At 42.7% G+C, this 16,434-nt stretch overlaps 1 protein-coding gene across 1 annotated transcript; it reads right to left on the reverse strand.

Moving 5' to 3' along the window:
- Positions 1-925: 925 nt before the first annotated feature.
- LOC114921756 (zinc finger protein 708-like) lies at positions 926-6,448 on the reverse strand. Its single transcript, XM_065952455.1, has 2 exons — positions 6,153-6,448; positions 926-2,994 (listed from the first exon to the last, which is right to left on the reverse strand). Exons 1-2 carry the CDS (start codon positions 6,319-6,321, stop codon positions 1,259-1,261), a joined length of 1,905 nt encoding a protein of 634 aa, XP_065808527.1. The 5' UTR covers positions 6,322-6,448; the 3' UTR covers positions 926-1,258.
- Between the last annotated feature and the right edge of the window lie 9,986 nt (positions 6,449-16,434).

The following is a 16,434-nucleotide window of genomic DNA, read 5'->3' on the forward strand; positions in this document are numbered from 1 at the left end:
GGGGAGAAACACAAGGCAGCAGAAAGAGCACTGACTGGGTGTGTGGTTATGGTGCACCACAAAGAGTGCACAGTGATCTGGGTCGGAACTTCGAGTCCGAGGTGTTCCAGAAAATGGGCTCACTGTTATTGAGAAAATGCACAACACACCTTTTCGACCACAGTCTGATGGACCGGTAGAAAGATTTAACTCCACCCTGCAGAAGATTCTGGCCACAACAGCCGAGCGCTGACACGGGGACCTTAGGATCCCCTACGCTGTCATGGCTTACAGAGCAACCAGGCACAGCGCTACCAGTTTCACACCCAACTTCATGATGTTCAGCCGTGAAGTTAGTGAACCGGGGGACCTGGTAACTGGCCTGCCCCCGACCCTTAAACAGCTCCTTCTTCCCCTGAGTATGTCCAGCAAACTCCGGGAGAGTCAGAGTGGAGTTGGCTCATCGGATTGCCAGAGATGCAGTGGGGGAGTCAGTGAAGCAGCGAAAAGGAAGCCAAAGAGAGAAATGATAACAGAACAAATATACACACAATTGAAGTGTTTTTTCCATATACCATTTAGTTATACACTGAAGGCTGTAATGCATTTCTATTGTTTCTTCTAACAGTATGTTGAGTAAATCCAGAATGCCAGATGACATCTACAAGTGTTGTCATTCACTTTGTGATCAAAGGCTGCAGCAGTTTTGTGCCCAGTGGCCTCTGCACTCTTAATTAATCCTGTGCATGTTCAGGTGTCATTGAGATTTTCTTTATTTTGTATTCTGACTGCAGGATTCTTATTAATGGTTAAAGGTTTTCAGTTAAATAAACCTGGACCTGATCTGACTGTGGTCGCTCTGCATCAGGATCTGCTGAGTTCCTTTTCTTTACCAAAGAGACTTTAGGCACTCGACACAAAATAACACAAGTAGATGAAAGTCTTTCTCACTCTACATCAGTTTATTTATTACAAGGTGACGCGTGAGCTGTCTGAAGAACTTCTGCGAACCAACACAGAGGAATCCAAGGAAAAAGAGTGACAGAAAGAAGAAGATATCAGCAGAGAAGAAGAATCCTTACACTGTAACTGTTTCATATAAACACTTTAAATTCAAACGTCATAGCTGATCCCAACTTACTGGTTCATATGTCAGCAACAAAACATCAATGTCAAAAAAGTAGAGACAGATTTATGTATTTTATCTCTTTTTTGTCTTATATACACATTAGTGATGTGAAGTTGGAATCCTTTGGATCAGTTTTACCATTGCACAGAATTAGCATTTCTCTCCTGTGTGAATCATCATGTGTGTGGTCAGAGTCTCTTTCCGGTTAAACCTTTTACCCCACTCGGAGCAGCTGAAGGGTTTCTCTCCTGTATGAACTAACATGTGTTTTGTCAGATTTCCTCCTAGGTTAAAACTTTTACTGCAAACAGAGCAGCTGAAGGGTTTCTCTCCTGTATGAACTAACATGTGTGTGGTCAGAGTCTCTTTACTGTTAAACCTTTTACCACACTCAGAGCAGCTGAAGGGTTTCTCTCCTGTATGAACTAACATGTGTTTTGTCAGACTTCCACTTTGGGTAAAGCTTTTACTACAAACAGAGCAGCTGAAGGCTTTCTCTCCTGTATGAACTAACATGTGTGTGTTCAGACTTTGTCTATGGGTAAAGCTTTTACTGCAAACAGAGCAACTGAAGGCTTTCTCTCCTGTATGAACTAACATGTGTGTGGTCAGAGTCTCTTTCCGGTCAAACTTTTTACCACACTCAGAGCAGCTGAAGGCTTTCTCTCCTGTATGAACTAACATGTGTCTAGTCAGACTTCGTCTATGGGTAAAGCTTTTACTGCAAACAGAGCAGATGAAGGCTTTCTCTCCTGTATGAACTAACATGTGTTTTGTCAAACTTCCTCTTTGGGTAAAGCTTTTACTGCAGACAGAGCAGCTGAAGGGTTTCTCTCCTGTATGAACTAACATGTGTTTTGTCAGATTTTCTCTTAGGGTAAAGCTTTTACTACAAACAGAGCAGCTGAAGGGTTTCTCTCCTGTATGAACTAACATGTGTTTTGTCAGATTTTCTCTTAGGGTAAAGCTTTTACTACAAACAGAGCAGCTGAAGGCTTTCTCTCCTGTATGAACTAACATGTGTTTTGTCAGACTTCCACTTTGGGTAAAACTTTTACTGCAAACAGAGCAGCTGAAGGGTTTCTCCCTTGTATGAACTAACATGTGTTTGGTCAGATGTTGTCTTTGGGTAAAACTTTTACTGCAAACAGAGCAGCTGAAGGCTTTCTCTCCTGTATGAACTAACATGTGTGTGGTCAGATGTTGTCTTTGGGTAAAACTTTTACTGCAAACAGAGCAGCTGAAGGGTTTCTCTCTTGTATGAACTAACATGTGTTTGGTCAGATGTTGTCTTTGGGTAAAACTTTTACTGCAAACAGAGCAGCTGAAGACTTTCTCTCCTGTATGAACTAACATGTGTGTGGTCAGATTCCCTTTCTGGTTAAATCTTTTACCACACTCCGAGCAGCTGTGTTGTCTCTTACCAGTCTTTAGTTTCTTGTTTTTCAAGTTTAATTCTGACAGATCTTCTCTTGTCTCTTTCCAATCATCACTGTCAACAGTCTCAGGTTCACCAGAGTCTTCAGTCTCGACCTCAGTCTCTGGTTGTAAACGTCTCTCTGGATCTGAGTCTCTATCTGGTTCTGCTCCTCCACAGTCCTCTCCATCAACTCCTGTTTCCATCTGTTCAGTTTGTCTCTGATGAAGCTGTGAGGACTGAGGTTTCTCTTCATCATCTTCACTCTTCACAGAGACAGGAGTGAAGGGGAACTTGGTGGTATCAGCCGCCTCCAGTCCTTGAAGCTGTTCTTCCTCCTGACTGAGCCACAGTTCCTCATGTTCTTCTTTAATGTGTTGGGGCTTAGTGTCCTCCTGGTCCAGAATGTGGCTCCACTCCTGCTGCTCAGGTGGAAGCTCTTCTTTACTCACCAACAGCTGCTGGACATCTGCAGGACACAGTAAACAAACATTAACGGTACTTAAACTGCTTTTTAAATATTAATAAGGGCTGTCAAATGATTTCATTTTTAAAGGCTGAAAATCAATAGTTTACTAGAATTGATCACATTTAAATCATGTTTGGAATTCACTCATTTTGCATTTAAAAAACGTTTTTAATGCTTTTATTTTGTAATGCCTTAAGCTGAGGTTACTTTACTTCCTCTTCGGATACAAACCTACCTTTATTTTGAAAGAAAATAAGGAACTTGTCTAAGGCTGTGAAGATTGAGGTTTCTCATCATCATTAAGTCCTGGAGAGCGGGCAGCCAAGGTTCGAAGCCGACCTGTGGCTCCTTTCCAAAACGGACTATGATCAGACAGTATGTTGAACAGAAAGGCTGGCGTTATGTAAATGAGCCATGTGCTGCTGATCACTTCCTGATTATGTCAGATACTACCTCTTCACACACCAAAGTGCTGAGCTAGCTCAATCTTTAGGAAAGAATAAGATATGTGTCCAACAGAGAGTTTTTGCAATTAAATTGCAGAAATTGCAACAATTATTTGCATTTTTTTTAAATACAAAAAAATCAAGACTTTTTTCACACACTTTGATGTAGGGATGTAATGATTCACGATACGATTCACGAGACTGGGTTCGCGATACGATTCTTTCACGATTTATTTTACAAATTGAGACTGAAGAAACATTTTGAAATAACTGAAAAAGATTCCTTTAATTTATTCATGAAAACACCATGGGGGGTGGGGGGCACAGACCCTTAAAGGGATCATGGTGTTCATGTGTTTCTTTGAATGACAGCAGTCAAAACAATTATTTCAACTTTTAACGGTCTGTCTAGCTTAGTTTTTGTTCCTGCAACTCCCTTTTCTGAGCGCACATGAATGCATCTCTCATTATCTGAGCACCCCTGAATGCAGCATGGTCACAGCACATTTTCTGAGTAATGGCAGAGAGAGAGACATGCCCAGAAAAGTCTGAAGTAAGCTAAGCAGCCTACTTTATTTTCTGATGGTTCTTGAGGACTTTTTATTATTGTGCACACCCAGGCCTCCGCTGGTGAAAGTGTGCTCACCTGTGTGTGTGTGCAAGTGTCTGTGTGTGTGTACAGTGTAGTGTCTCAGCTACAGACATCACACCCCCAGTCTCTTATTCTCATCTCAGGAGACTTGAATCACGCTTCCCTGTCTGCCACTCTCCCTACTTTCACTCAGTATGTTGACTGCCATACCAGGGACAATAAAACTTTGGACTTACTGTATGCAAACACCAAGGATGCATACAGATCATCACCCCTCCCCCCCACTGGGCCGCTCAGACCACAACCTGGTGAGACTGCATTCCATTTACATACCTATGGTGAAAAAACAACCCCCCACAACCAGGTATGTGAAGAAGTGGTCTAAGGAGGCCACTGAGGCGCTGCAGGACTGCTTCGACACCACTGACTGGGAGGTGCTGAGAAGCCCACATGGGGAGGACATCGACGGTTTAACCCACTGCATCACAGACTACATAAACTTCTGTGCTGAGAACACTGTACCCACCAAAAAAATACAGTGTTTCTCAAACAACAAACCCTGGGTGACCCCTGAGCTGAAAACCCTGCTCAATGAAAAGAAGAAGGTTTTAAGAGCTGGAGATAGAGAGGAGCTGAGGAGGGTGCAGAAGGAGCTCAAAAAAATGAAGGAGGGGAAAGCCAGCTACCGGGCAAAGATGGAGGAGCATTTAGAACAGAAAAATGCAAGAGATGTCTGGAGGGGCCTGAATAACATCTCAGGTCACAGCAGAAGGCGTGGGAGGGGCCCTGAAGCAGGAGACAGGGAGTGGGCAAATGAACTGAATCTGTTCTTCAATAGATTTGATTCTGCTCCCAACCCCACCTCCACCCTCCAGAACGCAGACCAACCCGCTTTTTAGACACTCCATCTGACTACCCTGAGTACCCTGCCACCCCCCTCAACAACCCTCTCCTACCCCTCATCCTCCTCCACCGATGGCCTCTCCATAACAGCTGATCAGGTGAGAAGTGAGTTGAGGAAGATCAAGGCGAGGAAGGCCACAAGGTCCCGACGGCATCAGCTCCAGACTCCTGAAGGACTGTGCAGACCAGCTCTGTGAAGTTCTTCTGCACATCTTCAACCTTTTAATATTACACACCTTAAAGTTTGGGGATCTGGTAGAATTTAAGACTACACAAATAATGTGTAAAGCAAAAAATAAACTGCTACCTGTAAACATACAAAAAGTGTTCAAAGACAGAGAGGGGGGCTATAACTTTAGAGGGAAACTAAACTTGAAACAGCATTATGCTCGGACCAATTTAAAAAGTATGTGTATTTCCATTTGTGAGGTGGTTTTGTGGAATGGTCTTGACGAAACAATTAAACAAAGTATGAATATAATGCAATTTTTTTTTTTAAATGTACAAAAGATATATCTTTGAAAAGTACAGAAATGAGGAAGGAGAATGTAAATCTCACAGCTGTTAATGGCGCCTGTTCATTTTGTTCTGTTTTTCTTAATCACTCGATTGGAGTATTTTTTTTGTATTGTCTGTTTAGTTTATTTGATTGGATTTTGCATTTGTTAATGGTGAAGAATGGGGGTAGGACTTGACAAGCCTAAGCTTCTTCCTATTCCTTTTTGAACGAGTCAAATGTGTATTATATTGAAATTGGCTTTTTCTTTTATTTTTATTTTAATAAAATGTGTGTGTGTATATGTGAATGTGCATCGTGCGCGACACAGAGAGCAGAGGAGAATGGTAAACGACCATGTAGAGACAGACGACATGATGCCGTCGTGTAAATAAGATAGAATAAACTATCGTTTCTGAAGTGGAGGCTGGCTTGACCGCAGTCTGATGCAGAGGGTGGCCTGAAGTTTGTGTGCCCAAAGATACAATTGAATAGCATATTGTTAAGGTTTCTAAAACGTATCTCCAATAACCAGATCCGTTGCTGGATTCAATAGGTGAAGACTTAAAGAGTCTTTTAGTCCAGTAAACTCAATGATGTTGTTAGCAGGAGCTAGCTGCAGCTAACACTGTGCTGTGTGCGTCTGTGGAAGTTAGCTAAAGGCTCTGCTATCTGAAACATGAGCAGGAAACACGTTTCCAGCAGTGGAAAGAAAACCAACCTGTTCTCTGTAGCTTGATTTCAGGAGTTAAAATCACATCCAGCAGTTTTCTTTGTCGGTGGAGCTCCTCTTCGTATCCACTTGTTGTTCTTTCTTCTGTTATATCTCTGATAACCGCAGCGAGCAGCCGTCGACTGAATAACTCTTTAAGATCCTTAAACCCGGCCATCTTACACACATCCAAGAGTCACAGAGGGGAAACTCAACTCAGCGCTGACGTCTTTACAACTTTACTCTGATCATCTACTGTTACGTTAGCACCCTAACGATCATTAATAAACACACGGAGAATCACGTGTCTGCTCAGCAGGAACGTTTACTTGTGTTACACACTCAATGGTCCGGGTGGAAACAACCCGCTTTAGTTCCCTTTACAGAACACCTCCCCTCCCTTTGACTTGCATTGTAACCACGCGGTTGACCTTTTTCCCGCCACCATATTGCTGTATTTAAAACTCTGGAAACCTATCTTTGTCTGTTTATACCAAGGGGCAACCTCCGGTCTCGAAAAATGAAGCCTATGCGGAAGTACAAAAAACTGCAGTTCCTCGAGGCTCCGCTTGAGGCTGGCTGCAGAAGCGCCGGAAGTGCCATAAGCCCACAGCCAAAAAAGCCCGTTTTTACCACAGGAATCAACATGTTTACAGCCTGGTTCAAAAAACGAGATATATCTGAGAAGTTGACGGCCCCTTCTCCTCACACTGTGGGGGGGGTGAATTTTTTTATAACTCATCGGATTTTATTCTTTTAAGGAAAACGACTATGCCCATATAAGGGTTGTGGCAGATTTGATTGACAACTCTGCGTGGTCAGCAGGTCAGCAGGTCAGGAGGTCAGCAGGTCAGCAGGTCAGGAGGTCAGCAGGTCAGCAGGTCAGCAGGTCAGGAGGTCAGCAGGTCAGCAGGTCAGGAGGCTAATAGCTTGATCCATCGGATTTCTCCTCTTTTTTACTTCGTTTGGAGAGTTTGTTTAACACATATCTGACAACATACATGGCTTGCTGTGCGGTTAACAAACCATCCAACAAGTTGATGCTTCAGTTTTCTTCGGTAAGTGATATAGTAGTGTTATATTTACTGCTTACTCAGTGTCGGTATTTATATTTACGGACCTAGCTTGTTTAGAGTTAGCTTTAAACCAGTCGGCTAACTGTACTCAGTGTAGCTCATTATTTACATTATTTACGGTCAATGTTTTAGAAATGTTTGTTGTTAAGATGTTGTTGTTTAAAATAATGAGTTTGTGTGATGTTAGAAGCTAAAGGTTCATCTCGGTGGTTATCTGACGTTATGATGAATGTTTTACTCCACCTAAATGTGGACATTAAAAAACAAACTTTGTGTAGTAATTATCCGTCAGTAACATAAACTGAACTGAACCTAATGTGCTGTGTAGGTTATAGAGGATGACATTAAAGTTACATGGTTGATGTAGTGTCTTAAGATTTGAGCAAACTGTTAACAAATAAAAAAACTTCACTTTGTAAGAGCATCTGTAACCATTAAGAACTATATTAATAACCATATTAATTTTCACTGAACTCATACACAGAATATAGCAGTAGAAATATAAAATATAAATAACATATGGAATGAAAATAAGATATAAAGCACATAGATATAAAGTATAAGAAATAGTTTGAAGAATACAGCCATGTACTGAGCTCATGTTAATAATAAATGAGTTACTGTATGTTCTAAAGCACAGAGAGTTGGGACCTGTTAATGATTTAAATAATTCAGGTTATATTTGTTTCATGTTAAGATGAAGTACTATCCACAATAAACTGCTTAATTTTTCCAAAATCTGAGACAGTTTGATGTAGAATATCATTGTGTGAGTGAGAGAGCTGAAAACAGCATGATTACAATAATGTTTATCTTCTTAACTTTGAATAGATGTTGATTACCTGAATACTGGACCTTTGTTGTCTGGGTAGTACACTGTTGAATTTATAAATGTGCTCTTACACACAGATGAATACAGAAAAATATATGAGAACAAAAAAATGATTTAATGAATAACTGATATTTTCTCTCTTTCTTTGTCATCCTGAAGACCCCGACCTAAAAGTCCATGTTCTCCTGGATCCATGTCACATGCTCGAGCTTCTTCTGAATGACTTTTCAACAGTCGACGTTCTGCTGAGAGAAGATGTCCAGCAGATAAGACAGCAGTACATGAAGGAGCTCCACAGGCTTCAGGAGGAGGAGGAGGGTTTGCACCTTGGAAGACTGTATTCATGCTGTTCAAATAAAACTAGATCTCCTCCAAACAACTTGCAATCAAACCATTTTCTTCCCATTTTAAAACCCTTTGTCCAGTTTAGATGAGAGAAGTTGATATTATGTGATATTGATCTGGGAAGACTACATTTCTAAATCATGTTTAACTGTGTTTTTATTCACAAGTTATTGATCTTATTTACTCTCCATGTATCTTGATTTAAGAATGGGGCTGTGTTTAAGGGCAAATGTGGCAATGACTCTGTTCCATCCCATTTTCAGAAATGAACTGCATTAGTCTTTGGTAAAAACAAATGTCGAAAGAATAAGAAGTTGTGTAAAAGTAGACTTCCTTCCCTAAGCTATTGAGTTGAGCATTAATGCACATTTTAGTCTTGTCATTTCAAATCTGAAATGTATACTCATAAGTAGACATAAAGGAGTGCATTTATATAGAAATATTTATTTAATATGAAAAACAACATTAAAAAAAGTCTGTTTTTACAGCAGAGATGAACATGTTTACAGCTTGGTACAAAACAAACAAATAGGTGTGATTAGCTCATGTCTCCATGGACACACACTGTACGGGGGGGGAATGTTTTGATGACTCATCAGTTTTGATTTGATGAAGGATAAGAGTTATTCACAATAAGGCGTGTAGCTGACCAGCTTGACAGGTGGGTGCGGTGTAACGGTTTGTCAGGAGGTTTAAAACCCGCCTCAGCTCTCAGCCTGTGGGTGACATCACTCAGTCCATCCGGGGGAGACCTCCCTCACAGCGAGCTGTTGAAGAGAAGCAACTGAAGTCCACCCCAGAAGAACCAACAAATACAGATGTTGTTGAGGCTCAGGTTTCTTCCTCTGTCTCTGCAGCTCTCTGGGCACCTTGACGGACCAGTCACCAATAATCCACACTGTGTCTATAGGAGAAATACAAAGGTGTTCAATTAATGCCTCAGACAAGACAAAATGTACAGTTAACTACATGTGACAGCTCAGGCTGTTGTTTTGTTATGAGCCACATCTGCAGGAATAATATTGAACAAGGTAGCTGCAACTCATCATAATAGATGCCAGTCTTAAACAATTTTTTCTAATACTTAAAGTTTCTGGTGTGAAGCTGACACTGTCCACAGACTCCATGACTTCACAGGTTCTATAGAAAACAAATGTCTTATAATAAATACTAAATTTTTCATTTTTCAATTGTCATGTTCACCTCATCGCTGTTGACATCAGTAAATATAAGACACAGACATTCCTCTTTTTGTCAGAACATGAACTGTATGCTTTGTAATATTGATTTCTTCTGGATGTCTCATTTATTTACAGTTTATGGATAAAACTTTGTTAATGTATTTCTCTGCTAACACTGACAAAGTCTAACTGCTCTGACAAATAACTGATAACACACACCTCTACAGGCGCTGAGAGTCGGCAGCCTGTTGCAGCAGCTCCGACTCTTTTTTCTTTATTTCGTCTATTTTCTTGCTTTTATTAAGTATTTTTGCACTGTTTCGGTGTTTATTGTTGGATACTCCTGCAGCGTTTTAGTTGCAGTATTACTCGTGGAATTACGTTTTTCTTTCGGGACTTTTTTTTTCTACTGTTGGAATGATCACGTACACTCGTGAGGAACTACTGAGCTTCATGCATGGAGCCGGTGTTCCTCCTACACACATCCCTGAGGAGTTATGGAGAGGTGTCCGCCGGGGGAAGAAAGCCGGCGCTAAAGTCAGGGAGCGGATTGAGAGAGACAGGAAATTTAAACCCTTTCTACCGTCGGTCATCATGGGGAACATCAGGTCACTCGCCAACAAAGCGGACGAACTCACAGCTTTAGTAAACAGCCAGAGTGTCTACAGGGAGTGCAGTTTACTTTGCTTCATGGAGACATGGCTACATGGGAATATACCGGACAGTCACATCGATCTGGCCGGCTTCACGCTGGTACGAGCGGACAGGGGGAGAGAGAGCGGTAAGAAGAGAGGAGGAGGTCTTGCTGTCTTTATTAACTCTAAATGGTGTAATCCCGGACATGTAACTGTGAAGGACTGTGTCTGTACCCCAGACGTTGAAATGCTGGCGGTGGGATTACGCCCGTACTATCTGCCACGGGAGTTCTCACATGCTATTGCTGTTGCTGTTTACGTCCCACCATCAGCTGTAGCCGCTAGCGCGAGTGACGTCATCCACACTATGATCGCGGGACTACAAACCCAGCATCCCAGCGCCCTCATACTGATCAACAGGGACTTTAATCATGTCTCTCTCTCCCCTGTCCTGACGAACTTTAAACAGTATGTGCACTGTGCTGTGAGAGGGAATAAAACCCTGGACCTCCTGTATGCCAACGTGAAGGGAGCATACAGCTCTTCTTCTCTCCCCCCTCTTGGGGAATCAGACCACAACCTCATCCACCTTGAGACCACCTACAGGCCCCTGGTGAAGCAGCAGGGGGCCAACACAAGGACTTTGAAGGTTTGGTCTAAGGATACAGAGGAGGCCCTGCAGGAGTGCTTCAATGTCACAGACTGGGAACTGTTTAAGGAGGAATATGGTGATAACATTGAAGGTCTGTCTCATTGTATTACAGACTACATCCGTTTCTGTGAGGACACCATAGTCCCTACCAAAAAGGTTTGCTGCTTCTCAAACAACAAACCATAGATCAATAAAGACATTAAAGCTCTCCTCAACAGAAAGAAGAGGGCCTTCATGACTAGGGATCGTGAGGAGCTCAAGGCTGTCCAAAAGGAGTTAAAGAAGAAGCTGAGAGAGGCCAAGAACAACTTCAAGGACAAGACTGAGGCCAAGATGAACAACTCAAAGGAGGTGTGGAATGGCATGAAGCAGATGACGGGCTGCAGCAGGCCGGAACCCAGAATTAAAGGAGACCCAGTATTTGCTGCTGAGTTGAACCTTTTTTTCAGTAGGTTTGACACATCCCCCGACCCAGTGAGCTCGAATAGTGGGTCTAGGTCTCCCCCCACCACCTCAGCCCCCATTCACACCTCTGCTGGAGACTCTGCTCTTCCTCCCATCAGGGTACTGACCACCTCCCCCCCCCCCTCTCAGCTCCTCACCAGCAACTTCAAAGGACAGCCCCCCCTCACCCCCCTGCTCCCTCCCTTCAGGACCTGCATGACAATAGACAGTTCTCTACACCCCTCCCCCGCTCACTATCCCACTCTCACTCTTACTACCAGCCAGGTACAAAGAGAACTCTCCAGACTCCACATCAGAAAAGCTAGTGGACCAGACAACATCAGTCCCAGGATCCTCAAGGTGTGTGCTGGGCAGCTTGCAGGAGTCTTTCAGCACCTCTTCAACCTCTCCCTGAGGCTGATGAAGGTGCCTGACCTGTGGAAGACCTCCTGCATCGTCCCAGTTCCAAAGAAAGGTCGTCCCAGCGCTCTCAATGACTACAGACCTGTGACACTCACGTCACATGTCATGAAGACATTTGAGAGGCTGGTTCTCCAGCACCTGAGGACCCTGCTCACTGCTTTCCAGGATCCGTTGCAGTTTGCATATCAGAGGCACATTAGTGTGGAGGACGCTATCATCTTCCTGACCCACAAAGCCCTGTCACACCTGGAGACGCAGGGAAGCACTGTGAGAGTCATGTTGTTTGACTTCTCCAGTGCTTTCAATACCATCCAGCCCTGCCTCCTGAGGGACAAACTGCTGGATATGCAGCTGCGCCCTGACAACTCAGCCTGGATCTTCAACTACCTCACGGGCCGGCCACAGTATGTCAGAGTCAACGGCTGTGTCTCTGATTTAGTGGCGGGCAACACAGGAGTACCTCAAGGAACTGTTCTGGCACCTTTTCTCTTCACTCTCTTTACATCATACTTCAGGTTTAACTCTGGTTCCTGCCACCTCAAAAGTTTTCCGACGACTCCTCCATTGTTGGGTGCATCACTGATGACGACGAGAAGGAGTACAGAGGACTGTTAGAGAGCTTCGTCACATGGTGCGAAAGCAACCACCTGAAGCTCAACATCAGCAAAACAAAGGAGGTGGTAGTGGACTACCGGAAGAAGAAGAGGCCCCCTGCCCCAGTCATCATCCAGGGGGAGGAAGGGGAGAGGGTGGACTCATACAAGTACCTTGGGGTCCACATCAGCAATAAAACTGGACTGGTCTCACAACTCTGACGCCCTCTTCAGGAAGGGACAGAGCAGGATGTTCTTCCTGAGGAGACTCAGATCATCCAGTGTCTGCGACAGACTCCTGAAGACCTTCTACCAGTCTGTGGTGGCCAGCGCCCTCTTCTTTGCTGTGGTGTACTGGTGGAGTGGCATCAAGACTGGTGATGCAAACAGGCTGAACAAGCTGGTGAGGAAGGCCCGCTCTGTAGTGGGTCTGGATCTGGACACTTTGGAGTCAATGGCTGAGAGGAGGATGAAGGAATATATATTTATTATATTATTCTATATTATATGACATTTCATTATATTTCACTATATTGTTCATATTGCACTATATTATATTATATTATACAACATTATATTATATAACTGCACTCTGCATTACTGTGGTACATCACTGCCTCTCTTCTCTGCTGTTTACATTACTTGCTGCTATTTATCATACCAAGTCACTTTAATCATCACTTATTTATATACTGTCTCAATTCCCTGCATAGTTAACTTCATCATTCATTCTGTACTTGTATATACCTCCTGTTTTTATTTTTATTTATCTTATCTATTCTGTTTAATGTGTATTTTGAGCTTACTTGTCTGTGCTGCTGCAACGCCCGAATTTCCCCTCTGGGGATCAATAAAGTATTATCCTATCCTATCCTATCCTACCTCTGTGAGTGCTGGAAAATGCCACAGGTGGGGATGCTTACTTAACCCTTTGACTTCCACACTAAGAAATCCATTTGCAAAAAATTATTTGTTGGTAAAATTGTGTTCCTGCCTCTTCATTAAGCAACATTTCAGTTTATATTTTTTGGATTATCCAATCAGGAAGCAGATGTGCAGGTCAACCAGCTGGTTGACTGTTGAGGGTTACTTTGGACATGAATGGATTTCTTTCATTTCTGCAACAAAATGTTTAGTTTTTTCATATGTAAACATCACAGAGGGAAGATCTTAATAACTTATCATTTATTCAACAAATTAAACGAGTAGCAATGGTTAGAAAAGGTGAACAAAATAAGAAATGAGTGACTTGAGCCAGGCCGTTTGCGTAGACTGGCAACTCAACCGAGCTGTTAACCATGTTTTGTGAGGAATCGTAGATATATATTTTGTTATCAAATTTATTTCCTTCAACTAAAATATGATTGTTAGAGGGTCTATAAATGATATGTGAATATATTTTTTTTTTTTACCCGGACATTTGCTCTTATTCTGTGAGACTTCTGAGGAGCTGTGCAGCACAGAGTCACTCCTGGTATTTTCTACAGTTTTAAGACAATGATAATTATGTACAGCAGCGCCACCCATTGGACATAATCTGTGTTACATACACTATTCAATGAGGTGAATGAGGATAAACAGACAAAGATAGGTTTCCAGAGTTTTAAATACAGCAATATGGTGGCGGGAAAAAGGTCAACCGCGGTTACAATGCAAGTCAAAGGGAGGGGAGGTGTTCTGTAAAGGGAACTAAAGCGGGTTGTTTCCACCCGGACCATTGAGTGTGTAACACAAGTTGTGCGTAAACGTTCCTGCTGAGCAGACACGTGATTCTCCGTGTGTTTATTAATGATCGTTAGGGTGCTAACGTAACAGTAGATGATCAGAGTAAAGTTGTAAAGACGTCAGCGCTGAGTTGAGTTTCCCCTCTGTGACTCTTGGATGTGTGTAAGATGGCCGGGTTTAAGGATCTTAAAGAGTTATTCAGTCGACGGCTGCTCGCTGCGGTTATCAGAGATATAACAGAAGAAAGAACAACAAGTGGATACGAAGAGGAGCTCCACCGACAAAGAAAACTGCTGGATGTGATTTTAACTCCTGAAATCAAGCTACAGAGAACAGGTTGGTTTTCTTTCCACTGCTGGAAACGTGTTTCCTGCTCATGTTTCAGATAGCAGAGCCTTTAGCTAACTTCCACAGACGCACACAGCACAGTGTTAGCTGCAGCTAGCTCCTGCTAACAACATCATTGAGTTTACTGGACTAAAAGACTCTTTAAGTCTTCACCTATTGAATCCAGCAACGGATCTGGTTATTGGAGATACGTTTTAGAAACCTTAACAATATGCTATTCAATTGTATCTTTGGGCACACAAACTTCAGGCCACCCTCTGCATCAGACTGCGGTCAAGCCAGCCTCCACTTCAGAATCAGAATCATCATTTTTAAATCAAAACATAACACAAACAGAGTTGACATTGATGGTAACAGAGATGACGAGCATAACAGAGTTGACCACTCATAGTTAAAAGACCAAAAAACTATTACACATTCACTTTAACTTGCGGCTTAATTTGAACATTTAAACAACATTTTATATACAGAAACATTTTTTAATCCTAAATAATACATCTGGGATATAAATATTTCAGGAATCTGAATAATAACGGTGTGTGTCTCGTACAATACTGACAGCCAAGAACTAAGCCCAAAACCAGTGGCAATCACAATAAAACACAATTCTGATTGGCTGGTGATCAAAAAAAGTTAATTTAGAACCCTGCATCCAAGACCATTATGCATTCAGGAAACGTGGCATCCATGTTTCACTATTTTGAGCTAGTCGGCAGCAATTTCGGCCCATATTTCTGGGTCTATCTCCACATGACGTCCCGTCACGGCGGTTGGTTGTGGAATGATTCGGTATGGTGGCGGTTTGGCCAAAAGAAGCGATTCCTCCCCACATTGTGCATGCATTTGACCTTTGCATGGGTCCCGTTGACCTCGATAATGGTCCCAGGATAAATGTCATCATCATATTTGATGACACACCACTGGCCAATGACATTTCTGCCGTCCCACATGATGTCATGTGTTGCCTGCACTTGTTGCTCTTCAGTGGGGACATAAAGGCTGGGCTGGACATGAAATTCAAACCTTTGTGTGTTGTGACATGCACACTCAAGTATCTGCCTAGTTGAACAGACACAGCTGACATCTCTGTAGATGACCTTTCCTGGTGTCAGAGTGATCAGCTGATGAAGGCGCATTGTCGAAGGAACTACTGGGAGTACTTTTGGCATCTTCTTCACAGCTTTGTCCACAGCTTCCTCATCAACAAAGAACAGCTTTATAGAGGTCTGGGAACTCAGAAGACACTCATACAGCTGCATGGCATTTGGAATGTCTTTCCCTGCACTAACTAATCTGTCTGCTCTTCTTTTCAAAACCCCCCCCACTCCATCTGGAGCTCCCTTTCCGTGCCTTGCTTCAAAGAAGTTCCATATTCCTTTCTTGAAGCCCTTCTTGTACAACTCCGTGCTCAACAAGTAGAAGTTGCCCTTTTGGCCGTATTGGGTACACGGTCCATCACTAAAAAAATGAACGACAGTTACTGATGGGTGATGGGTTTTTATGTGGTCCAGAACAGGGGACAGGTGTGTCCATATAGCAGGTGGACCTTTCTCTTTTGATGCTGAGATGGATGTAAAGCACAAATGTTTGTCCACTTCACCCACATGAAGGATCCCAGTGTGTAGAGTTGCCTGCTTCTAAGAGGATGCAAAGTGAACTGCCTGAATCTCTGCTGACAATTTACATGCATAATTCTCTGAGAAATCAATGTGGATCAAATACTCATGAGATTTCATGTTTTTCTTGAGCTCACGGTAGTGAATGTATTGTGTTTTGATGTTGAATTGATGTCTCATGAAAACTCTCAGCTGGTTTTGAAACATCTCATTAAGGTCTCCTAGACAACTTTCCATCTCCTTTTTTACAGTCATTCAGACTGGTTGTGATTCTTTTTCACTGTCTTTGTTTTTCTTCCTCCTTTCTGCCAGTTCAGTTGTCAACTGAGTGAACCTCACCGGTGTTTCAGCGTCATAGTCACTGCTGAACTGATAGACATTGCTTCTGCATTTGTCACATGCTCCATACATACATTCTTTG

This window comes from Labrus bergylta, chromosome 3, assembly GCF_963930695.1.
Source record: "Labrus bergylta chromosome 3, fLabBer1.1, whole genome shotgun sequence".
Lineage (NCBI taxonomy): Eukaryota > Metazoa > Chordata > Actinopteri > Labriformes > Labridae > Labrus > Labrus bergylta.

Excerpts from the sequence above, each read along its gene's own strand:
- LOC114921756 (XM_065952455.1), bottom strand. The coding sequence starts at position 6,321 with ATGGCCGGGTTTAAGGATCTTAAAGAGTTATTCAGTCGACGGCTGCTC. Across the intron at positions 2,995-6,152 it reads AATCAAGCTACAGAGAACAG|ATGTCCAGCAGCTGTTGGTG; the intron begins GTTGGTTTTCTT and ends TGTGTCCTGCAG.